Raw genomic sequence first — 26,852 nt, forward strand, 5'->3', positions numbered from 1 at the left:
TAAATTAGTTCAGCTTTCAGGTGCTCCCGTGGGCTGGAAAAGGTGGATACATTCCTAGGAGACTCTTTCCTAGGACTGTATCCACCTTTTCCAGCCCACCGGAGCACCTGAAAGCTGAACTAATTTATTCAGGAAAAGTCATCAACTGCCAAGCCGAGAAGTTCGTGACGAATCGAATTTACTGTAAGTTCGCTCATCTCTACTTATAATCTCTACTGATCAACCTACTGATCCTCCTGGTCATCCTCCTCCTCCTCCTCACCTACATGAAATCATGCTGGGCCTTCCTGCTGTGAGAGGGGGAGAGAGAGCGTCGACAATTGGAGCACGGAAGCACAAATACTCACTTTTTGGCGTTTTTTATTTTTCTAGAATCACGGTTTAGACTAAAGCTGTATTAAAATATAACAAAACAAATCTCTTTTATTTTTATCCATAATTCAGAGCGTTAGAAAACAAGTACATGACGGATACAAGATGACGGTGACACAAGAAGGAGACACATTAAGCTTTGGTAAAGAATTTGGTGATGTCGGATCCATACTTGGAGGCCACGGAAAGTTTCTTGGATCGGCTCCTCTCTTTCGCTTGACGGGCTGTTCTCTGGGAAGACATGAAAAATGTGAATGTTATAGCGGGTCCGCACTACGATTTTGCATGAATTTAAAAATTAAAAATAAAATAAATAAATATATGATATTTATTATATATATTGGGGATCGACCGATTATCGGTATGGCCAATATTAATGGCCGATAATCACGATTTTGGGCATTAACGGTATCAGCAATTACCTTGCCGATAATGCCCCGCCCCCCGCACCGCCCCCCCAAACCGCCGCATCGCGTCGCACCCCCCACCGCAGTGCCCCAGCCCCATTGCCTCCCCCATCCCAGGTTTTATAATTACCTGTTCCCGGGGCCCACGCTACTTCTTGCTCCTGCTGCGTCCTGCGCTACGCTGTGCACAGTGACAGTTCAGGAGGATGCCACCGGAGCCAGATGTAGAGTGGACCCCGGGAACAGGTAATTATAAAACCGGGGATGGGGGAGGCAATGGGGCCGGGGCGGTGCGGCGGGTCAGGGGGGCGGTGGCGGTGATAGGTCTCAGGACCCCCGGACAGGTAGGGGGAGAGAAGCGGGTGGCGGCGGCCTATGGCACTGCAAAAGCTACTGCAGTGCATTGATTTAAAGCGCCCGCTTTAAATCAATGATCTGCAGTGGTGTCGCGAGGGGATAAATAGCCGATAACTTATACGGGAATATCGGTATAAGTTATCGGCTATCGGCCCTAACCTCCACAGATTATCGGTATCGGCCCTAAAAAAACGATATCGGTCGATCCCTAATATATATATAAATTATGCATTGAAGATATTCGACAGAATCCATTTCCCATTGACTTGTTTAAAAAACAAAGGATTTAACTTTTTTCGGGTGTACACAATATTATTTCGGGTGTACACAATATTATTTTGGGTGTACACAATATTGTTTCGGGTGAACACATTGTTTCGGGTGAACACATTGTTTCGGGTGAACACATTGTTTCGGGTGAACACATTGTTTCGGGTGAACACCTTGTTTCGGGTGATCACATTACTTCGGGTGAACACATTGTTTCGGGTGTAGTATAGTTTCCTATGTATTCGCATAAAGCAAAATTAAATGAACTGTCACCGAGATAAAGACATAGTGTGAACCCTGCTTTATATTGCAGTCGCCATTAGAGATGAGCGAACTTACAGTAAATTCGATTCGTCACAAACTTCTCGGCTCGGCAGTTGATGTCTTATCCTGCATAAATTAGTTCAGCTTTCAGGTGCTCCGGTGGGCTGGAAAAGGTGGATACAGTCCTAGGAGACTCTTCTGTACTGTACGTTCGCTCATCTCTAGTCGCCATCATTGCCTGACCTGTAACAGAGACTACAGCCGGAGCCTTGTCTGGGATCAGAATTGCAGCTCACACCTTCACTTGCACAAGGCTTAGCTGCAATTCCAGACACAGCCTATGGACAAGAGGGGGTGCTGTTGATTTCTAACCCTGGAAAATTACTTTATTAGTGAATATAAAGTTTCCTGCCGCCTCTATATGCCCCAGTCACCGCCTAGAATTTCTGTTCGAGAGAGATGTGTGTAAGAGACCATCAATATGGCGATTATCCAGTGGATTGCCACACAGCTTTTCTAGAGGCCTGAATGGCTATTCTGTCTAAATAGGGATGAAATGCTGTAGGAGAATGTCACTGTATATTAGGCAAATCTGACTTTCGGAAGTCTGGGAAATTTGGGTCTGTAATGGTGACTATATTAGTTTGCTACCCAGCTTTCCCAGGCACAGATAAAAAGAGGATACTAATCAACCAATAAGACCAGTGAGCACCCACCCATGGCTCTCCAGCTGGTGTAAAACTGCTACATTGTAGTAAGTGATACATTGTAGTCAGCAGGGCTGTGGAGTCTGTAGATAAATGTTCCGACTCCGCAATTTTTTGTAATTCCGACTCCTCTGTATTAATATGCGAATGTATTAAAGTTTAAGCTAACAATCGAGTTTACAAGTTTTTATAGCCTTAGCTGTATGACAGCAGTTTTTCCAATGGTTTACAGCTTCAGTCTTGAACTATTGACCCTCCATTCCCTTCACTTATACAAGAGTCTCTAGTCCTGCAAAAAAACATATTTACGTAATCCCTTATCAGAGAGAGGCTAGGTTACCCATGGGTTACCCTGTAACAGCAGAACACAACACTATGGAAAGTATAAGTATTGCTGCTCCTAATTGTGCGTTGTGTGCCATATAGTGAAGCACATGAAAAGCATGCTTCTTCACTTAACATGTTCATTTTGCGGTTACGTGAGGCACTGCATGCATTGGTCTTTATTCTTACAGTAGAGAAGTCATTAATTAAAACTTTTTGTGAATTGGGACATTTAAACTTCCTTTTTTTTTTCATTCCAATCTAAATTTAGTAGGAGTCGGTGCATTGTGTGCCGACTCCGACTCCATAGAAAGGTGGAGCGGATAATCCGATCACAAAAAAAGTGGAACTTCTGAAGGAGCGCAGACCTCCAGGTTGTTGCGGTATCTCAGCTGCGGATGCTGTACAGGATCACGTGCTTCTCATATTTCTTCTGCGAGTTTCCCAGGCTTTCCTCATTGGACAGCAGCTGGGATGACGAAAGCCTGGGAAACTCGCAGAAGGAATATGAGAAGCACGTGATCCTGTACAGCATCCGCAACCAGCTGAGATACCGCAACAACCTGGAGGTCTGCGCTCCTTCAGAAGTTCCACTTTTTTTGTGATCGGATTATCCGCTCCACCTTTCTATTGATGTGCTGGACCCTGTTACCCAGAGCCCAGAGGAACCTGGATGCTGCGACCCCTCTCTAATCTCTAAGTGACTACAGGTGTTATGCTCTGAGCATAACACCGTAAGGTAAGGGACCACCCTGCTGGCCCATTTATCTAACCATTTACACACGAAGTTATCTTGGTTACCTGCACGAGGTGCGCACCGTTTTCTTTCTTGACTCCGACTCCAGGTACCCAAAATTTTGTCCGACTCCTCAGCACTGGTAGCCACTGATACATTGTAGCAGTTACAATGTATTAGTGACTACAATGTATCAGTTGCTACAATGTATTAGTTACGTCAATGTATCAGTTGTACATTGTAGTCAATAATACATTGTAGTCAATGATACAATGCAGCCACCGATACATTTCAGCCACCGATACATTGCAGCCACCGACACATTGTAGCCACCGACACATTGTAGCCACCGATACATTGTAGCCACCGATACATTGTAGCCACCGATACATTGTAGCCACCGATACATTGTAGCCACCGATACATTGTAGCCACCGATACATTGTAGCCACCTATACATTGTAGCCACTGACACATTGTAGCCACCTATACATTGTAGCCACTGACACATTGTAGCCACCGATACATTGTAGCCACCGATACATTGTAGAAAACCATCGGGAGGATGAGAACATTTGCTGCTGATGGGGTTTAATTTACAGAGATTCCTCTACACTGGATACAATTCCAACAAACCTTCCGCTGTGAGCAGTGTAAGGTTATCAGAACATTCTAGTCATGGACATGATGTCAGGAAAGAGTTGGCAGAGGATTTCAAATTTATTGCAACAGAGGGAAAAATAAATAAAAAATAAATAAACACGTGAAATGTTTTTTTTTTTTTGCTGCAAACACAATGGTGTTCATGCACATACCTCAGTGTTTCCTAACCAGGGTGCCTCCAGCTGTTGCAAAACTACAACTACCAGCAGGCCGGAGAGCCTTTGGCTGTCCGGGCATGCTGGGAGTTGCAGTTTTGCAACAGCTGGAGAGCCACAGGTGAGAGATTGCTGGCCTTATTGGTTTATAATGGGAATTATGAAGGGAGATCAGTGCAATAGACATTAACAGAACACTTGCTCCCTTATCTCTATGACGTCTTGCTGTGCACCCCCTGCTGCTGTTCCTCCTACCCCGGGGGGTCTCTCCTCCCGCCCCCTCGGTCATATACACAGTTTACAGAAAATTCGTAAGGAAAGTGTTTGAAGAATCTTCACGTCTCTATCAAAAAGAGAATCAAATAATCGTGATGTAAGTAAAGTCTTTTATAATAAACTCATCGGGACAGGAGCTACTGGATATTAAAGGGGTATTCCATCTGATAGATGCAGGATCAGTAGTGGGGTGGGTGGGGTCCTGTCTGCTCCCCGTTTCAATGTCAAAACCAAAACCTGCCTTCTTGTACTGAAAATGTGACATCCTTTGCCTGGGCCCTAACATCTGTGTGGTGGCCCAGTACAGGAGTTGCACCCCTGTACCCTAGCTGCCCTGTCCGGCAGACGCCATCCTGTGACCCCTGAGCCCCCTGCACCTGTGCCTTGTGTATTTACTTCTATGCCTGTTATATAGCGTATTGTACATAAAATGTGTTATGCCTTTAAGTAATGTTGTCATGTGATTGTGACGAGGGAAGGTACCTGTGACCATGTGACCTACAGGGTGACCTATGGGACCCCTCCTAGTTTCCCCCATATAAGCCCTGGGAGGGACTAGTTTGCTCTCATGGAGCTCTGCTCTAGTTCCTGCTAAGCTGAGCGCAGCAAAGGTCAATTCCTAGGTGAGTGTCTGGAGTCCAGAGGAGGCCTAAAGTTTACTACGTAGCCACGGGTTCTCAAGTCCATTGCCCCACAGGTCAAGTCAGAGCCTGGTAAGCTACAGAAGTGGTGAAGTCAGTCATAGTCTGTCATAGTCAAGTCAGTCCAAGTCAATTATACCCGGTCAGTGTGGCTCTCCATCTAATTGCCCAAGTACACTATAAGTCCCAGCAAGCCGTGTGGTCTCTGAAGTCACTGGTCACCTCCATGGACCTAGCCAAGCTGTATAGACCGTTACACCTGTCTGACTCAGTAAAGCTGCTGTTGTTCCGTAACTTGGTGTCAGAGTCACTATTTGCCCCCCGTGCCTAGCCCAGGATCCAGCGGTATACCTTCAGGTGGTGTAGAGGATAAACCTCGCCCTGGCATCACGAACACAGGGGGATAATGCCATCTGCCCTGCATCACACCCTCACCACATCTGCATGTATGGTATATGTTCACATGATGCAGATTTGTTGCAGATTTCCCAGATTAATTTTCAATTGGGTAAAGTAAAAAATCTGCAGCATATCAGTCCTGTCTGAACATACTGTGGATTTTGCTGCAGATTTAAAAAAAAAAATTTTTTGACCATAAGGGTCAGTTCACACACCATTTTTTTTCGCTGCAGATTTGCTGTAGCAGATTTTGCTGTCAGTAAATCTGCAGCTAACATAAGGACGTGTGAACTGACCCTAAGGTTGGAATCCACACATGCTGTTTTTGACACAGCTTTTCTGAGCCAAATTTCAAAAGAAGAGAGAAAATAAAGAATGGAACTAAGACTGTGTTCACACGTTCATGTTTTTCAGGTTTCAGGTGTAATTACTGAATACAAATCCTGGAACAGATTATAATGTTGGACATGTACAAAGAAAAGACTTGGACATCTCTTCTTTTTTTAAATCCATTCTTCACCGCAATTACAAACCTGAACGTGTGAACACAGTCTTATATATCTCTATTTCTCATTGCTGCTGTATCCACTTCTTGGCTTTGGCTATTTTTTGGCTTCGCGTGTTTTTCCAGCCTTTGGATACGTTCACGTGCATATTCTGCTGCAGTTGTTATCATTGACCAAGGGCGCATTCACACTACGGAATTTCCGAGCGGAGAAATTCCGCTCAGGAATCCCAATGCAGCAGCCTACTGATATAATATGGTATAAAGGATAAAACTCATCATTCTTAACGTGTTTCGGCCTCATGACCTTCATCATAGAGCGAGATCATAGGAGTACCCCAATGAGGGGGATCATTTAAACCGCAGTGAACCCCCCACAATCTCCTACTCGGCACCTAGGCAGCCCCAGGAAAGAGGCCTGTCAACGCTCACATGAAGTGGTGGCCCACACATCCCCTCCATGTATCTCTATCGCAGAGCCTGGAGATGCCTGAACGCTGTATCTCTGGCTTCGTGTGGGGGGTCAACACGGCCAATTTCTGGGGAGAACGTAGCCCCTATCTTTTGAATGGGGATAGGTTTTACTGCACTGGAGTTCTACGGTGGGAAAAACATTTTTTCAAATCCATTTGTGCCAGAAAGTTATGCATATTTGTAAATTATTTCTATTTAAAAATCTTAATCCTTTTAGTACTTAGCTGCTGTATGCTCCACAGGAAGTTGTGCAGTTCTTTCCAGTCTGACCACAGTGCTCTCTGCTGACACCTCTGTCCATGTCAGGAACTGTCCAGAGTAGGAGAGATTTGCTATGGGGATTTGCTCCTAATCTGGACAGTTCCTGACACGGACAGAGGTGTCAGCAGAGAGCACTGTGCTCAGACTGGAAAGAACTGCACAACTTCCTGTGGAGCATACAGCAGCTGATAAGTACTGGAAGGATTAAGATTATTTAATAGAATTAACAAATCTGTTTAAAGGAGTACTCTGGTGCAGAGTATTCCTGCTCCGTCCTGCAAAAAAAATTAAAATAAACCATCTCTCACCTTCCTGGGTTCCCGCGGAGCGCCACTACAGCTGATCGGTCTTCCTGTCCATCTCCTTCATACTTCCGTGTGAACGAAGCGTCACATGGCGCTCAGCCTATCGCCGGCCGCCGCGATGTTCAGCCTCGGCCCATAATAGGCTGAGCGCCATGTGACGCTTCGTTCACACGGAAGTATGAAGGAGATGGATCGGAGAACTGATCAGCTGTAGTGATACTCCGCGGGAACCCAGGAAGGTGAGTGATGGTTTATTTTCATTTTTTTTGCAGCCCGGGCAGGACGGAGCAGGAATACTGTTCACCAGCGTACTCCTTTAACTTTCTGGAACCAGATGATTTGAACAAAATTGTTTTCCACCAGAGTACCCCTGTAAGGTAATAATACCAAAAAGTGTCCAGCCTGATGTACTGTGTTTTTTTGTTGTGTGGATTGCACCTGTATTTTTATATGGTTTAAGTTAATAAAATCTTCTGCAGAAAATATGCTGCAAACCATGAAGGTGTGAACATACCCTTAGGATGGGTTCACAAGGGACCAAAATTCTGCAATCTGCTATTCTCTGCTATTCTAAAAAAGGAAGTCAAAATCTGCAGTAAATCCGCAACAAACTGCAGTGTTTCAGTCCTGTGTAAACATACCTTTAGCTGTGTAAAGGTCCAGACACCAAGACCTACACTCATTGCTGTCTGCACCTTTCAATGAACAGACTGTGTATTTGTGATTTATCAGCTCCTTCAGGGACAGGGACTGATGGCGCTATGGACTATGGGAGCGCCATTTGGAAAAACTACTATAGAGCACCATTAGATATAACATTTAAAAGGGCCTCTCCTGGTTACATCTCTATAGCTGCAATAAATCCTCTCTCTATGCTTGTGTTTTCCCACCAGTGCGCCTCCAGCTGTTGCAAAACTACAACTCCCAGCATAACTCCCATTATAAACCAATAAGGCCCGTAATCTCTTACCTGTGGCAGTCCAGCTGTTGCAAAACTACAACTCCCAGCAAGCCCGGACAGCCTTCGGCTGTCCGGGCATGCTGGGAGTTGAAGTTTTGCAACAGCTGGAGGCACCCTGGTTGGGAAAAACCCTGCTCTACAATGACTATACTCCAGATGAGATTATTACAGTAAACCTGCACTGACCACAAGTCTCTGCGCCCGCTAAAATGACGGCAGTTTTTGGCAATGAGAGCCTCATCAGCAGCAGCAACTCGGAGCTTTAATAGTTGTCATCAGGCAGTCATCTCGGCGGCGGACGGTCGGCTGCCGCTCACTCACATTGTCTCATTAGAGGCGGGGGAGAAAATCCAGAAATTAGGAAATGCTGATAATGAGGCGAAGCGGCAGCCAGACCAAAAAAATTGGTAAAAAAATAAATAAAAAAATAAAAAACTGATATATATATATATATATATATATAAAAATATAAAAAGAAGAATAAGTTAGCCAGCACTACTGATACCAGAACTACTGCATGGACCTGGCATACAGGTGCACGCTGCTAGGCTCAATAAACAAACAGGAGAATACAGCAGTACACTGCTAGCACAAGGATACAGATAAAACATGAAATGCTATACAGCTATAGTGCAAAAAATAAAAATAGAAAAAGTCAGGTACTTAGCTCACAATTTGACGGCCAAATAGTTTGGACCATCCCACCACGGTAAGGTGACCTCATTGGGACGGACCCTACACTGTGAATATGCCTCCGTGTAATCAGTTTAAGAGGCATTGCAAGGTCCATGTTGGCTCCTGCACCCCACTCCCCTCTATTAGGTGCTGTATAAGGTGCTGGACGTCTCAGACCTTGCAATGCCTGTTAAACTGATTTCACAGAGGCATATTCACAGTGTAGGGTCCATCCCAATGAGGTCACCTTACCGTGGTGGGATGGTCCAAACTATTTGGCCGTCAAATTGTGAGCTAAGTACCTCACTTTTTCATTTTTTGCACTATAGCTGTATAGCATTTCATTTCATGTTTTATCTTTGTACTAGCAGTGTGCTGCTGTATTCTCCTGTTTATAGATATATGTGTAAATATATATATATATATATATATATATATATATATATACACACACATCTATAAATAAATATAGAGTAGTTAGGAGTAGCCGTATTAGTCCAGTGATGCAAAAAGCAAAATCATCTGTAGTTGCAGTATCTTGTAATACCTTTTTTATTGGACTATATATATATATATATATATATATATATATATCTCAAATTACAAAGCGGAGACTCCACTTCTTCACTTGCAGCAGGGGACAGAAGGACGGCTTTAATTTTAGGGTTAAAAAAAACAACAACAACAATAAAACAGCAATATAAATGATGATGATGGTTGTTGTTGTTGTTGCTGCTATTTAGATTGGAGTCGCTCATTCATTAGGTAAGGGCTCGTTCACATCAGGGTAATTTACTACCGTATCATTCCCGATGCGCAGATCCATTCGGAACCGATCCCATCATTGATTTCAAAGGGTGATCATCAGTCTGCACCAGTTCTGTTTAAGGTTTAATTTTGACAGGGTTTTGGGGTTGGGATTGCTAATTATTGAATTATTTGTACATCATATATAACTGACATTAAACAGATTTCTAACATCCGATTAAAATTTAACACTTAACTCTATGGTGACAGATGCAAACAGAAGTATTTGCATCGATACTTCTACTTAAATCCATTATTCCTATTTGAGCATGCTCAGTTTAAATAATAGGTTACGGAAAGAGACACAGACATATTTAAACAGGTGCAAATGGTCCACTATTTGGATGGAACATGCCAACAAATCAATAAAAAATTTGGCGCTTTTTAAAGGAGATAAATCATGCAGAAAAACGTATCCCCTATCCAAAGGATAGGGGAAAAATTTTAGATCGCTTGGGATGACCGCTTGGGACAACGGCTCTCCCCGGGAAGGGGGCGTGTCTACCCCCGCACAAAGCGGCCGCCAACACGCACCCTCCATATATCTCTATGGGAGAGCCGGAGATAGCCAAACAGCTCCCCCATAGAGATACATGGAGGGGGCATGCCAGCCACCACTTTGTGCAGGGGTCGATGCGCCTCTTTTCTGGGGAGAGCCGGGGTCCCATGCAGTCGATCGCGCGGGGTCCCAGGGTTTATCCCCTATTCAAAGTTTTTCTGCATAAAAATAAGATCTATTGTAACGACGGGAGTTGGACTATTTCTCCCTCCACCCCACTAAACACTGGTAAACTACCTGATTGCCAATGGACCCCATTCAAGTCAACGGGATCCGTAAGTACCTGGGTGGAGTCGGTTGTGCTCCGACCCGTTTTGAGGCAAAACAGCAATGTGAACCTAGCCTTATTTTTCGGCCATAAATAAGTATTTCTAACGTCCATTCAAGTCAATGGGATCTGCTGGGACCCAGCGGTGTCAGTTGTGCTCCGGTCTCGTTCTGGGTGTGTTTGTTGCAATAAAAAAAAAAAGCAGAACTGACGCAAAAGGGGTCAGAGCACAACAACAATGGGAACGTAGCCTTATTCGAAACGTCAGTTTAAATCTGTTATTCATATTTAAAATAGGTTGTGTAATAAAACAAACCTATTCAAACGAATGCAAAAAGTCCGCTATTTAGAAGGAACATTCCAACACATCAATAAAAAATTAGACGTCGTTTAAAATGAGATTCGTTTTCACTGCATGGACGGATATTAACGGTACGGAGGTCAAATGCTGGTGTGAATCTAGCCTTATAATTATTACTAAGCTGCAAGCTCTTCTGCTAGGGCTAAAGGGCAACTGTGTTAAGAACCATGATGGTTCGAAATGCGTCGGCATTTCTGCTTTGCTTTTTTGCATTATTTTGAATCATGTGAAATGAATTTAGGACTTTAAACCCTTTTTTTTGGGAGCTGGAATTTTCACTATTTTTTGTTGTGTTGTGCTGCCTGAATCTCCTGCATTACAGTGGTCTCCAAACTGAAGACCTCCAGATGCTGCAAAACTACAACTCAATGAAGAAAGATGAAGATGATCCAGCAGAGACTTTGCAAATTCGGTTTATTCGGTATAAAATCAATACATCAACAGCGGTGGGGAAATAGTGGATGCGTTTTGGACACCAATCTGTCCTTTGTCACAGCAGATTGGTGTCCGAAACGCGTCCAGTATTTCCGCACCGCTGTTGATGTATTGATTTTATACCGAATAAACCGAATTTGCAAAGACTCTTCTGGATCATCTTCATCTTTCTTCATTACGCTGTGCACCTGGTCCAGGCGGATCCGTGCAGAGTCTCCAGGGGAGGTGAGCTGACTCACATTTGTGCATATAAAACTACAACTCCCAGCATGCCCGGACAGCCACACCTCTTTCATGCTGGGAGTTGTAGTTTTGCAACAGCTGGAGGTGCCCTGGTTGGGAAACACTGAACGGATCCCTGACAGGAGGCAACGACTTGATTTCTTATTTACAGGAGGTTTTTCTCCTATTTTGTCTATTTAATTTTCCTCGCTGTGGTCGTGCATGTAAAGTGTTATGGGGGAGGGGAGGAGGGTTATTGGACAATACTGACCCCGGGAAGCTCTGACAGATATGTCACAAATGCAATTTCGGTAGTTAATTCATTCCTCTCGCCCCACAGATTACCCCCCGACGTGGGGTCACAAGGGGTCAGTGACATTTGTAAATGTTAGAGGACGGGGGTGTTATGCATTAGGTGCAGGGCCCTTTTAGATAATCATATAGATTATAGTTACATTGACACTGATGTAGCAGAGCCGACCTTATGTTCTTCCCATTCAGAATTATAGGAACATCACAGGCAGAAGTGATGACGGGGGGTTGGGGCCTAATGCAAAAAAATTCGATTTTTAAGTATTATCTGGAGGGTTCCTTTAAAGGGGTACTCCACCCCTAGACATCTTATCCCCTATCCAAAGGTGTCAGATTGCGGGAGTCCCGCTGCTGGGTACCCCCGGGATCTCTGCTGCAGCACCCACCTGTACAGCTTCCGGCAACGCTGGACCACAATGGCGGAAGAGCATGACGTAACAACTCCGCCCCGTGTGACATCCCGCCCCCGCAATGCAAGTCTATGGGAGGGGGCGTGACAGACCTCCTATAGACTTGCATTGAGGGGGTGGGGCGTGACGTCACGCCCCACCCCGTTCTTCTGCCATTGTGGTCGGGATCCGAAGCCTCCAGCGTTGCCAGAAGCCGTACAGGTGGGGGCTGCAGCCGAGATCCCGGGGGTCCCAGCAGCGGGACCCCCGCAATCTAACATCTTATCCCCTATACTTTGGATAGGGGATAAGATGTCTAGGCATGCTGGAAGTTATAGTTTTGCAACAGCTGGAGGCACACTGGATGGGAAATGCTGCTATAATTCCAAAAACTACAACTCCCATCAGGCCCTGACATTCCTCAGCTCCCCATGTGTCAGAGATTTTCAACCTGTGGCTCTTCAGGTGTTGCACAACTAAACATCCCATTAGGCCATGAACGTCTTTGGCTATCAAGGCCTGATGGGAGTTATAGTTTTGCAGCTTTAACCAGAATAAAAAAATAAATAAAAAAAAAGAGCTGATTAAATCTTAAAACAGCGCCACTCTTGTCATCAGGTTGTGTGGGGTATTGTGGGTCTGATTAAATCCTAAAACAGCGCCACTCTTGTCATCAGGTTGTGTGGGGTATTGCGGGTCTGTTCCTTTAAAGTGAATGGAGCCAAGTTGCAATAACACACACAACCTGAGGACTGGTGGGGTGCTGTTTTTTGTAAAATAAATAAAAATCAGCTCTGTTTTTCTAATCCTGGAAAACCTTGGTTTACCTCTGATAATATGAGGGTTTAGTAACTCTCTCACCTCTGCTACCTCAGTCCATATGTTATATAGATAAATGCAGGACCTTACCTCTCTATGACACACGGTGCACAGGGTCTGCAGGTTGTCCAGGGCGCACTGTCCGCCTCCGCCGTACACGGGTCTGATGTGATCCACCTGCCAGAACTGGCCCTCTGAGGGGCTCCGGATCAGCTCATTTAACTGCGAAGAAGATTTTAGTGAGAAATTCTGTTACCTAGTGATCTGTCACTCCTGGAGGAATCGATGTCACCTGTAGTGTCAACACAACATTAGATATGATGCAAAACTACAACTCCCAGTATGTCCGGACAGCAGAAGGCGCATGCTGGGAGTTGTAGTTTTGCAGAAGCTAGAGGCACCCTGGTTGGGCAATAGAAAAGTGGCAGATTTTAGAGTTAGTGTCCCTTTAAAGATAATATGTCATCATTTTCATGTTGCCTGAACAACAAGTCATTGGGGCGGTCCCCGGTGGCCTCTACCTGTCTCGTCTGCCTTGACTGATAGATCTCTCCCTATTTGAATATAGGTGAGAGATCCATCAATCAGGACTCCGGGTGCAGGGAGGAGCCTCTGGGGACCACCCTGATGACTCTAGCTTCAGGCAGCATGAAAATGCAGTTCTGGTCTTGTTAAAAGGGGTTATCCAGGAAAAAACTTTTTTTTATATATATATATATATATATATATATATATATCAACTGGCTCCAGAAAGTTAAACAGATTTGTAGATTACTTCTATTAATAAATCTTAATCCTTTCAGTACTTATGAGCTTCTGAAGTTGAGTTGTTCTTTACTGTCTAAGTGCTCTCTGATGACACGTGTCTCGGGAACCGCCCAGTTTAGAAGAAAATCCCCATTCAAACCTCTTCTAAACTGGGTGGTTCCCGAGACACGTGTCATCAAAGAGTACTTAGACAGAAAAGAACAACTCAACTTCAGAAGCTCATAAGTACTGAAAGGATCAAGAATTTTTAATAGAAGTAATTTACAAATCTGTTTAACTTTCTGGAGCCAGTTGATAGATATTTTTATATATATATATATATATATTTATATATATATATATATATATATATATATATATATATATATATATACTATATATATATATATATATATATATATATATATATATAAAGTTTTTCCTGGAATACCCCTTTAAGTGTTGCTTGAAATTAGCACTTGGTCAGTTGCTCCTTAGCATCAGTCTCCAATCTATTCGTAAACATTCACTCTATAGAACAGTGTTTCCCAACCAAGGTACCTCCAGCTGTTGCAAAACTACAACTCCCAGCATGCCCAGACAGCCGAAGGCTGTCTGGGCATGCTGGGTGTTGTAGTTTTGCAACAGCTGGAGGCACCCTGGTTGGAAAACACTGCCCTGAGCAATGATGGGAGTTGTATTTTTGCATCTCTTGGGAGTCACCCTGGTTGGGGAACATTGTTGCAAACCTGTAATGTGCTGCTAAGGAGCAACCAACAGAATTACAAGTAGCAATGGAAGCTCGCCCCCTCCTGGTGGTTTCCAGTAGTGCACATTTATTTTTATTTTTTTTACCTGATCTAGCGGGAGTTGCGCCATCCACGTACTCTCCAGCAGTCCCTTGCGCTGACTCACGGGGGCGTCCCGCACGCTCAGGAACAGCTCATGCGCGTTCAGGCAGCACTGCTGGCACACGCCGTGCTCCGTCTCGAACACTTTCGCCCTCATGTAACCCTGATTGGAGCGGATCAGGAAATCGTCCTGACACTTCCGGCTGCAGAATCGGCTATCCCAGGCCGCCTCCGCCGCCGATAGTTTCTGCGCCGTGATGCGGGAGCAGGGTTCCTGGCAGAATACGCACAGAGGGTTCCCGGCGCTGTCCACCGCTTGCAGGTAGCCTTTACCTTCGGCGTCCTCCGGCGGGCACCCGGCGCTATTCTGATCTTCTGTCCTAATATTGGAAACATTATGGTGAGAAAATGATCAGTTCCAGCCAAGCGTTGGTGGCGGCGGCGGCGGCGAGCGGCTGCATAATAATCACTGTCTTATTACGGCCTCACACTGTGCAGCTAATAAGAGGCAGAGAGTCGCTCAGGAAGTCACATCAGAAATGAACTGTTAATTCTCTGATATTGTGCATATCGCCCATTGAGCATCTTCCATTAAAGTCGCCATCCATTTCGCTTTAACCGCTGTCTGACTGCGAGGCCCCCCCCTCCGGCTTAATGTGCAGATATTCCATAGCTTGTAAGCTATATTTACCCTCGTAAAACAAGAACGCCGCTGAATTATTCATTCACACTTTGTAAATAGTGAAAGAAGGAGACGGGCGGACACGGAGGAGTCAATACACGGAGAGCGGAGGTTTATGGTTGTATCGGGACAGGCAGGATGTTGTGTACTAGTGCAATGTGTTATAATGGCTTCCGATGGCGTCCCTGCAAGTCTGGCTTTATTTTATAGGTCCCCACAGGGGGGTCCTGAGCTCCGTTACCTATAGCCAAGTAAAAGTATGTCTCATCTTGGCGAGTCCCGCCCGTGTAGTATGTAGCACGTAATATTACGTTTACAGCTGTTCCCAGACTATGATTCCCATCATGTCCTGAGGAGCGTTTTCCACCCATGCCCTGAGCTTTGTTCTTGAACATGCGGCCCTCCATCTGTTTCAGAACTATAACTCCCAGCATGCCCTGAGCACTGCTCCCCACCCTGTGGTCCTTTATGTGTTGCAAAACTACAACTGTCAGCACGCCCTGAGCCAGTGTTTTCCAACCTGGGAGCCCCCAGCTGTTGCAAAACTACTACTCAAAGCATGCCCGGACGGCACGCTGGGAGTGGTAGTTTTGCAACAGCTGGAGGCACCCTGGTTGAAAAAAACACACTGCCCTGAGCACTGCTCCCCAATCTGTGGCCCTTTATGTGTTGCAAATCTACAACTGTCGTCTGTCCGGGCATGCTGGGAGTTGTAGTTTTGCAACAGCTGAAGGCTCCCTGGTTGGAAAACACTGCCCTGAGCACTGCTCCCCAACCTGTGGCCCTTTATGTGTTGCAAAACTACAACTGTCAGCATGCCCTGAGACAGTGTTTATCAACCAGGGTGCCTCCAGCTGTTGCAAAACTACAACTGTCGTCTGTCCGGGAATGCTGGGAGTTGTAGTTTTGCAACAGCTGGAGGCACCCTGGTTGGAAAACACTGGCCTGAGCACTGCTCCCCAACCTGTGGCCCTTTATGTGTTGCAAAACTACAACCGTCGTTTGTCCGGGCATGCTGGGAGTTGTAGTTTTGCAACAGCTGGAGGCTCCCTGGTTGGACAACACTGCCCTGAGCACTGCTCCCCCAACCCGTGGCTGCTCCCCAACCTGTGGCTCTCCATCTGTTGCAAGACTACAACTCCCAGCACTGCTCCCCACCCTGTCACCCTTTAGGTGTTGCAAAACTACAACTCCCAGCATGCCCTGAGCTGTATTTTCCTACCCGTGGCGCTGATTCTGTGATGCAAAATACATTACTATTCCTTCCATCAAAATGACTGACTATAGGCCAGAACTTGGTGGACCTTCTCACAGGTCAGTGGTGCCACCAGTATCTGTCATGGCCGCCGGAAAGCGTTGTCACTTGCATAGGAAAGAAGGCTGCATAAAACAGTACAGAACATTAACCCCTTAAGGACGCAGCCAATTTGGGCCTTAAGGACGAACAAATTAATTTTTACCTTTTCGTTTTTTCCTCCTCGCCTTCAAAAAATCATAACTCTTTTATATTTTCATCCACAGACTAGTATGAGGGCTTGTTTTTTGCGCGACCAGTTGTCCGTTGTAATGCCATCACTCACTTTACCATAAAATGTATGACGCAACCAAAAAAATACTATTTGTGTGGTGAAATTAAATAGAAAACCGCAATTTTGCTAATTTTGGACGGTTTTGTTTTCACGCCGTACAATTTACGGTAAAAATGATGTGTGTTCTTTATTCTGTGGGTCAATACGATTAAAATGATACCCATGATAACATACTTTTCTATTACTGTTGCACTTAAAAAAAAATCGCAAACTTTTTAACCAAATTAGTACGTTTAAAATCCTCCTATTTTGAAGACCTAAAACTTTTTCATTTTTCCATATAAGCGGCGGAATGAGGGCTCATTTTTTGCGCCGTGATATGTACTTTTTATTGATATCATATTTGCTTCCATAGAACTTTTAATCCATTTTTTGGGGAATAAAATGTTATAAAAAAGCATCTATTTTGGACTTTTGCACATGGCAATACCGAATATGTATATAAAATATTATTTTTTTTTTACACTTTTTGGAGGTGAAATAGGGAAAATGGGACAATTTACGTTTTTATTGGGGGAGGGGTTTTTCAAATTTTTTTTATTTTATCTTTTTACTTTTATTTTTACACTTTAATAGTCCCCATAGGGGACATACTGTTCAGTGCTATGTATAGGACACAGCACTGATCAGCATTATCGGTCATCTTCTGCTCTGGTCTGCGGGAAGGCAGCGGAGCCAGGTGAGGGGAACTCCGTCTGCCGTACCGGATGATCGGATCGCCGCGGCAGCGCTGCGGGCGATCCGATCATCCATTTTAGTGACCGCGATGCTGCAGATGATGTGATCTGTATTGAGGGGTTAATGGCGGACATCCGCGGGATCGCGGGTGTCTGCCATTACGGGCGGGTCCCTGGCTGCGATCAGCAGCCCGGGACCTGCTGTGCATGATTCGGGCATCGCTCCGATGCTCGCGGTTATGCTTAGGACATAAATGTACGTCCTGGTGCGTTCAGCTCCACCTCACCAGGACGTACATTTACAGCACTCGTCGTTAAGGGGTTAAAGGGAACCTGTCGCATTGACAATGAAGTCCAGTGTGCAGGTCTCAGGTTATGGAGCAGGAGGAGCTGATTAAAGTGATATATATTTTTATGGGAAAAGTTCCAGGATAACTTTATTCATAGAAATATCTACTCTTTCTTGGCTAAAGAGTCAAGTGGGCGGTCCTACTCAATGATTGATAGATAAGTGTCATGAGAGAGTATCCAAAAACTGCACACTCCTTCTTAGGGATAAATGGGCACTGAATACACTCCACATGTAATTAATATATGGTCACATGTGGGACCCTGCTTGGTGTAGTATATCCTTGAGCAATACAATCAAAAAGTAGAGAAAAGATACCTACAATCCCAAATAGTGCCTAGAGGATGTGGATTAAAACTCAACATAATAATAAATTAAAATATCACCTAGTTGTGTCTGTGCCACTCAGAAATCACCACAACCAACAGGACATCAATATGTCCCAAAAACTAAAGCCTACAAGTTGGCCAAAAAATTAGTGTAAATAATAAATAGGTGGGCGCTGCCAGCAATACTCTTATAATAATAATAATTTTATTTATATAGCACCAACAGATTCCGTAGCCCTTTACAATTTTGGGGTACAAATAAAAGACAAGTATCAGACATAATAATTCACACTAACTATTCAAACAACAGTATAAAATAATAAAGGTAATACTCGACGCATTTCGGGGCTGGTTGGGCTACTTCATCAGGTACCCTGGTATTTTGTTTCTAGTGAGAGCCATTCCTCACCTGAATAGAAGATAACACACCAGGTAGTGCCCTGCTTTTTTGTGCTTTTTCATGAGATAAGAGTATGACCACCAACTTGACTATTTAGCCCACAATGAGCAAAGTAGTGAAGTGGGTGTTCTTACTCAGTGACTGACAACTTTCTCAACATGCACACATACAGCTGTCAATAACTGAGTAGGACCGCCCACTTGACTTCTACCAGAGTGAGCAGAGATTTATATGAAGTTATCCTGGAACTTTTCCCAAAAACCAGTGGTGTCCAAACTCTGGCCCTCCAGATGTTGCAAAACTACAACTCCCAGCATGCCCGGACAGCCGTTGGCTGTCCGGGCATGCTGGGAGTTGTAGTTTTGCAACAGCTGGAGGCACCCTGATTGGGAAACACTGAGTTCTGCCATGAGGTAACATTGCATACTCTCCAGAAGGCTGTCCGGTCCTGCTGGGAGTTGTAGTTTTGCAACAACTGAATATCTCCAATTTGGAGCAAGTGTTTCCCAACCATAGTGCCTCCAGCTGTTGCAAAACTACAACTCCCAGCATGCCCAGACCGTCAACGGCTACGGCTACGGCAATGGGTATGCTAGGTATGCAATTTTGCAACAGCTAGGGGCACCCTAGTTGGGAAACACTGAGTGCTGCCATGAGGTAACATTGCATACTCTCCAAAAGGCTGTCAGGGCATACTGGGAGTTGTAGTTCTGCAACAGCTGGAGGCACCCTGATTTGAAAAATACTGTTATGAAGTAACATTGTATACTCTCCAGAAGGCTGTCCGGTCATGCTGGGAGTTGTAGTTTTTCAACAGCTGGAGGCACACTGGTTGGGAAACACTAATTTGGAAAATACTGGTATGAAGTAACATTGCATACTTTCCAGAAGGCTGTCCGGTCATGCTGGGAGTTGTAGTTTTGCAACAACTGAAGATCTACAATTTCGAGCAAGTGTTTCCCAACCAGAGTGCCTCCAGCTGTTCAAAACTACAACTCCCAGCATGCCCGGAAAGTCAACGGTTTGAAGACTACTGCTCCAGATGCTGCAATTGAAGGTGGGACCCCCAAAATATCTAGCAAATGGGACTGACTGTATGGGCAAGGTGGGAGTTGTAGTTTTGCAACATCTGGAGGGCCACAGTTTGGACACCACTGCCATAAACTATACATATATATATCTCAATCTGCTCTATAACTTGAGGCCTGCAGATTAGACGGCATTTTTAATATGCCTGTAGGGGCCCCACTGTATGTCCGAGGTGACCATCACATATGTGGACACCTATTTAGGGCTGTATACTTCCTCTCCCGGCTTCAGACAGATTCTACATAAGTAACAAATCCTCACACAAGTCTGAGAATCATTTCAGAGATTGATTTGGTCTGGGTTTCTCGTCTTCATTACTTTGTCCGGAGCAGGATATTAAACCGAAATTTCACAGCGGTTTCAGGTCAGCCGCCTGCCCGCCCGATTGTTAATAACATGAAGAGCAAACTTCATTACACGGAGGACTGAACAATTAAAACGCTGCCCGCGCGGCCGCAGCCTGCGCTCCCGCCACACACACACTGTTGCAACACTAAATAGATCTGCGCTCTCCAGAGACAACAACATAACAAGTTCACACTTTGATTCTTCCCGGTTCATCCTCAATAATGTGAAGGAGCGACAATGATCTCTGCCGCATCGCTCCACAAAGTACATTCATACCAGGCTCACCCCAAAACACTCTCACCCGAGGGCAGAGCTCCTTAACTTGGGGCACTTCGGCTATTGCAAAACTACAACTCCCAACATGCTCCAAGAAGTGTCCTCAACCTGTGTCTATTCAGGTATTGAAAAACTACAACTCCCAGCATGCTCTGAGCCAGTGTTTCCCAACCAGGGTGCCTCCAAATGTTGCAAAACTACAACTCCCAGCATGCCCGGAAAGCCAAAGGCTGTCCGGGCATGCTGGGAGTTGTAGATTTGCAACATCTGGAGGCACCCTGGTTGGGAAATAGTGCTCTGAGCAGTGCTCCCAAACCCTATTGCCCTCAATCTGTTGCAAAACTACAAGTCCCAGCATGCTCTGAGGCTGAGCAGTGCTTCCAAACCCTATTGCACTCAATCTGTTGCAAAACTACAAGTCCCAGCATGCTCTGAGCCAGTGTTTCCCAACCAGGGTGCCTCCAAATGTTGCAAAACTACAACTCCCAGCATGCCCGGACAGCCAAAGGCTGTGCGGGCATGGTGGGAGTTGTAGATTTGCAACATCTGGAGGCACCCCTGTTGGGAAATAGTGCTCTGAGCAGTGCTCCCAAACCCTATTGCACTCAATCTGTTGCAAAACTACAAGTCCCAGCATGCTCTGAGGCTGAGCAGTGCTTCCAAACCCTATTGCACTCCATCTGTTACAAAACTTCAACTCCCAGCATGCTCTGAGGAATGTCCCCTAAGCTTTGGCTATGCAGCTGTTGCAAAACTACAACTCTCAGCATTCTCTGAGCAGTGTTGTCAAACCCCAAAGCCTACTGCACTCCATCTGTTGCAAAACTACAACTCCCAGCATGCACTGACAGCCCTCAGCAGTTGATTTAAAAAACTAAATAAAAAAAAAGTAAACTTAAATTTAAAAAATGTATATACATAAAGTACTGAAAAGTTCAGCAACTTTCTGATACTTTGTTGTTCGGTTTCTCACGATTTTCAAAATCTCTTCAAGCTGTCAGCAAATCAGAAAATTTTTATATCCAGAGGCTGTAAATATGAACAGGCCTAATTGCATTTACAGAGATCTCTGGGGAAATGTACTTATCCCCTATCCATTGGATAGGGCAGTGGTCTTCAACCTGTGGACCTCCAGATGTTGCAAAACTACAACTCCCAGCATGCCCGGACAGCCGATGGCTGTCCGGGCATGCTGGGAGTTGTAGTTTTGCAACATCTGGAGGTCCGCAGGTTGAAGACCACTGGGATAGGGAATAAGCAGCTGATCGAGGGGGGGTCTGACCTCTGGGTCCCCCTCCCCCCCATCATATCCGGGACGGGACCTGGCACTCAGCGAGGACCGCGTGCTGCATTAATTTCTATAAGAGCAAAGAAAAGACCCGAGTACAGCTCTCGGTCATCATCGCTGCTTCCATAGAAATGAATGGAGCGCGTGCCGTCGGTAGACGACACATGCTTCTCCCTGAGAGGGCCGGGGTCCCGTCCTGGAGATCTCGAGGGGTCCCAGAGGTGTTCACACATAGAGGGTCTCCAAAATGTAGACTTTTTAAGAAAAGATGCTTTAGAATTGTTATTTAAAAAAAAAAAGGAAAAAAAAATACAACTATTTTATAAAATATACATGTCGGGAGCACTTAAAGGTCCTCTTCAATTGTTTTATCACTGCAAGGTATTTGGAGCTGTATAACCCCTTTAAGAAACAAATCATCATATCTAAGGGTCCGGTTATCCCTCTAGGGGCCAATCAAGTGGGTGCAATACATGTATCTTTTAGGGGCAATAGATATCTAAGTCCCAATGAGCGGCAGAGATCTGCCGCCCCCTCCCCCATCCCTTAAAGGGGTTATCCAATTAACGGAATAATCAAAAAAAAAATTAATAAAATCAGATCAGCATGGGACATTAATCTTGCATCTATTATTCTTCTGTGACCTTTTTATCTCCTGTGTGTATATATATATATATATATATATATACACACACATATATTAAAACTCACGGCTTGCTTATGAAACCAGAGGCTGTCCGGGCATGCTGGGAGTCAGAGTTTTGCAACCGTTTGGAGTCATGTCTCAAAGGAGGCCTGGCTTATCAGAGAGATGCTGCAGTAAGTCGGGCCCCAGAGCAAGTTGCAGGCTGCGAGGTCCCAGCCTCAGAGGTAGTATGGTCAAGGTTTCGGAGGTAATGTAGCCGACTATAGCTCTGCTTCATAAGACACAAAACACACAGCTCTGATTTATAAGAGAGACACACACACACACAGAGAGCTCTGCTTCATAAGAGACACAAAACACACAGCTCTGCTTTATAAGAGACACAAACACACAGCTCTGCTTTATAAGAGACACAAACACACAGCTCTGCTTTATAAGAGACACAAACACACAGCTCTGCTTTATAAGAGACACAAACACACAGCTCTGCTTTATAAGAGACACAAACACACAGCTCTGCTTTATAAGAGACACAAACACACAGCTCTGCTTTATAAGAGACACAAACACACAGCTCTGCTTTATAAGAGACACAAACACACAGCTCTGCTTTATAAGAGACACACACTGCTCTGATTCATAAGAGACACATACAGAACTCTGCTTCATAAGACACTCACACTGCTCTGCTTCATAAGAGACATACAGAGCTCTGCTTTATAAAACACACCCAGCTCTGCTTCATAAGACAGACACAAAAACAGCTCTACTTTATAAGATGACACACACTGCTCTGCTTCATAAGAGACACATACAGATATCTGCTTTATAAAACACACAGAGCTCTGCTTCATAAGACAGACACACACAGCTCTGCTTCATAAGACACACAGTTTGTCTCTTCACACATCAAGATTTCTCCTGCTTCCCCTACATTTGACACAGCGTCCTCTTCTGATCTGTTTCATAAGAGACACACTGTCTTGCTTTATAAGAGACACATACAGAGCTCTGCTTTATAAAACACACAGAGCTCTGCTTCATAAGACAGACACACACACAGCTCTGCTTCATAAGAGACACACACACAGAGCTCTGTTTCATAAGTGACACATACAGAGCCCTGCTTCATAAGAGACACACACACAGCTCTGCTTCATAAGAGACACAGTTTGTCTCATCGCACATCAAGATTTCTCCTGCTTCCCCTACATTTGACACAGTGTCCTCTTCTGTCTCTCCCCCGCTCAGCTAAAGATTTCTGCAGCCATGTCCCGGCCTCTAAACTCCCTCAGAGTTATCAGACCTTTCTTCTGTGCAGATGCTTCTAGGGGGTGTGGCTTACATGGACTCAGAGACAGAACTGCAAGCCAGGCCCCATAGACAGCATAAAAGTCACATGATCTCTGACTCCAAGGGTGGGGGCTAGAGGCAGTTAGGGGGAGAAAGCTGAGACAGAGTGGAGGCAGGATAGATCATTTTGCTGCATTTCACCCGATTTGTGCTTTTTAAAGCTCTGCAATGGTGCATTACTTATAAATACTTGCCTGGGAAGATATATTTATCATTACATTAGGGAATTAAATAAATTATATTTTACTTAGCTGGACTACCCCTTTAAGTCTGTGCTTCGGCGGCCACTTATCCAGCGCTATTAGATGTCCTAATATTAAAAAATCTCCTATATATCCGGATTTCTGCAGTTCCTCATTTTGCTTTATTTACCATGAAAATCTTTTAAAGCTCCGGCACACAGACAGGCAGCGGATGCTATCAGAGCGGATTTTGTTACCCAACGTCCCCCGCCCCCAAGTTCAGGATCGCAGGGACCAAGCATCTAATATTTTTCATTATTATTTTTTTATTCCGGCTTTCTAAAAGGTGCCCAAAAAAAAAAAAAAAAAAACACTTGTGAACCTTTGAAGATGAAGGTATCTGAGAAGGAAAAAGTCAGGGGAATGATACGAGCGGCACAGAGGTTGGTGTGATGGCTGCATCTGTCACTGCGCACAGCACTTACCGCGTGGGGGGTCCCGCAGCTGCACCCGCAGACACCTTTTCTTTGACGGACAACGTTGGCTCCCTGCTGACAAGCCTCACGCTTCCCCCGCTGCTCTGAACTTTGCTTAATGAGGCGGCAGCGACATCTTCTTTGGTCAGGTACCTGCGATCAAACAACAACATGTATGTGAGACACCCCATTACACTGAGTAATGCTTTGTGTGTGTGTGATACACCATTTGCACTTTATCATTGCTGCATTATGGAGCGTGGTCCTGGCCCTGCCATGCGTTATTGTATTTAACTGTTGATATAAAAAAAAATTCTTGTATTAAAAATATTGATTTTTTTGGGTATTTAAATATTTAATATTTTTTTAATGGTATTTTAATATTAATAATTATATTATTAAGTTTTTTCTTGTATTTAAATATTTATACATTTTTTCTTGTATTTCAACATTGATTTTTATTTACCAAAAAAAATCTTGGATTAAAATATACATTTTTATTTACCGTAGATTAAGTTTTTAAGTTTTTTCTTGAATTTAATTATTATTATTATTTTTTTAAATTTAAATATAAATTTTTATTTATTTTTTCATTTATTTAATTTTTTTCCCCCCAGGTTTGTAAATTTGTAACTAGGAAAGAATAGCGCAGAACTGGCTCCACTAATTGGGAAGCAAACGCTGTCATGGGCATTAGCAAAGCCTCATCTGCAGAATGGCGTGGGGCCACATACTGGGCATGGGTATTGGGGCTCAAAATCACAAAAACTATCAGGCCCATTTCATAGTTGTATTTTAGGACTGCAAAATCTACTTGTTTTAATAGCAGGCTTTTATATTTTGTATATGCAAGTAATTATGCATTTTTTTTTTTGTTTTCTGACGTTTGATGAAAAGATTTCCTTGCTTGCTTGTGTTTTGGATTGTTTGCATGCATAAAACTGAATTTCTTTTTGGGCATAAAATAGTAAATTCAATAGAAAAAAAAACAGATGTATTTTGCAGTGTAAAGCATCTGTTTTATGTTTCTAAAAAAACAATTCAAAAAACGGTGTGCAAATGTAGCCTAATACCTGCTATGCAATAAAGCGAAAGTTTGTAGACATAGTTGAGCTTAGTTTGTCATAACAAGGGGTACTCCGGTGGAAAAAACTTTTTTAAAAAAAAACAACTGGCTCCAGAGCATACAGAAGCTGATAAGTACTGGAAGGATTAAGATTTTTATCTTGAAGTTTGGGGCATATAAACTAACCATAGTCCTTGTATTGTGTGTGGACTATTAATCCTGCATTACTTTTACCTTCTTTATTGCAGTTGTAATTACCACAAAAAACACTTTTCTTTGCAGTCACTGACAGTCGGATAGGTGTAGCCAGGGGTTTGCTATGTTCTCCTGCCGCCACGCCTATCCCCTATACCTCAGCGCTGGGACTGCTGTGTGATTGACACACAGGTCCCAGCGCATGCGTGCCCTTTGATTTTTATGTGTGCGCCGACCGACAGGAATTTACACAGCAAGCGTTGGCTCCCCCGGCCAGCACTCGCTCCTGCTGTCTGACATTGCCGCCGGTACAATGCTAGAGGCAGGGAGCGAGTGAGCTCTCTAGCATTGCACAGAGATGTGAAATAGCAGGAGCAGGCGCTTGGTGGGGAAGCAATAACAGTGCCCGTTCTCCTCTTCTTTGTGTGTGCCTGCATTCCCTAGATTGGACCTGATGAAGAGGGGGTCCCTCCCCTCGAAACGCGTAGTCCTAGCGCTTTTATTTGAATAACATTTTTTAGTGGTTTTTCCACTACTCGATGGTCCAAGTATGTTCTTCTTGAACGGACGACCTTCCTTGGAAATTACGGGAGAAGCGCCGATTGGAGCACCTTTTCATACCCACAGATGTGGATCCTACCCCAATTTGCCTGACCGACCTGAGACATACTCTGGACGGGATAGCTCCTGGCTGCACCCAGGCTAATTACCCTGAAAACGGGTGAGACGCTCTTATAGGTGTTGCACTCTCCCCAGGTGAGCAGACTGCGACCACCTTTCATTGCTCCTTTACCCCACCAGAGTAACGGCACATTGCTGCGCAATTTTCTTCTATCTTTTTTCTTTCATTCAGCACCTGCTTTCACTCGCTCCCTGCCTCTAGCATTGTACCGGCAGCGATGTCAGACAGCAGGAGCGAGTGCTGGCCGGGGGAGCCAACGCTTGCTGTGTAAATTCCTGTCGGTCGGCGCACACATAAAAATCAAAGGGCGCGCATGCGCTGGGACCTGTGTGTCAATCACACAGCAGTCCCAGCGCTGAGGTATAGGGGATAGGGGTGGCGGCAGGAGGACATAGCAAACCCCTGGCCACACCTATCCGACTGTCAGTGACTGCAAAGAAAAGTGTTTTATTACAACTGGAATAAAGAAGGTAAAAGTAATGCAGGATTAATAGTTTACACACAATACACAGACTATGGTTAGTTTATATGCCCCAAACTTCATGACAGTTGCGCTTTAAATAGAAGTAATTTACATATCTTTTTAAACTTTCTAGCACCAGTTGATGTTAAAAATTTTTTTTTCCACCGGAGTACCCCTTTAACAGAATGTGTTCTAAGTGCTATTTACATAGGACTGCAGCTTGTGACCTATGGCATTAGC

The 26,852-nt window shown here is 44.5% G+C and overlaps 1 protein-coding gene across 6 annotated transcripts in view; it reads right to left on the reverse strand.

Annotated features, from left to right (window-relative positions):
• Positions 1 to 224: 224 nt before the first annotated feature.
• The window catches only part of ZRANB3 (zinc finger RANBP2-type containing 3), a 282,012-nt gene continuing 255,384 nt past the window's right edge, over positions 225 to 26,852 (reverse strand). For 3 of the 6 annotated variants that reach the window (XM_056533790.1, XM_056533791.1, XM_056533789.1), the window contains 4 exons: positions 24,216 to 24,359; positions 14,527 to 14,902; positions 13,015 to 13,146; positions 232 to 603 (listed from right to left, as the gene is read on the reverse strand). In XM_056533790.1, the coding sequence (XP_056389765.1) occupies positions 505 to 603; positions 13,015 to 13,146; positions 14,527 to 14,902; positions 24,216 to 24,359 (751 nt within the window). In that variant the 3' untranslated portion in view covers positions 232 to 504. Of the gene's footprint in view, positions 604 to 13,014; positions 13,147 to 14,526; positions 14,903 to 24,215; positions 24,360 to 26,852 lie in introns of all 6 variants that reach the window. The other 3 variants (XM_056533788.1, XM_056533787.1, XM_056533786.1) reach the window with 2 other exon arrangements.

Source organism: Hyla sarda, chromosome 8, assembly GCF_029499605.1.
Source record: "Hyla sarda isolate aHylSar1 chromosome 8, aHylSar1.hap1, whole genome shotgun sequence".
Taxonomy (NCBI): Eukaryota; Metazoa; Chordata; class Amphibia; order Anura; family Hylidae; genus Hyla; species Hyla sarda.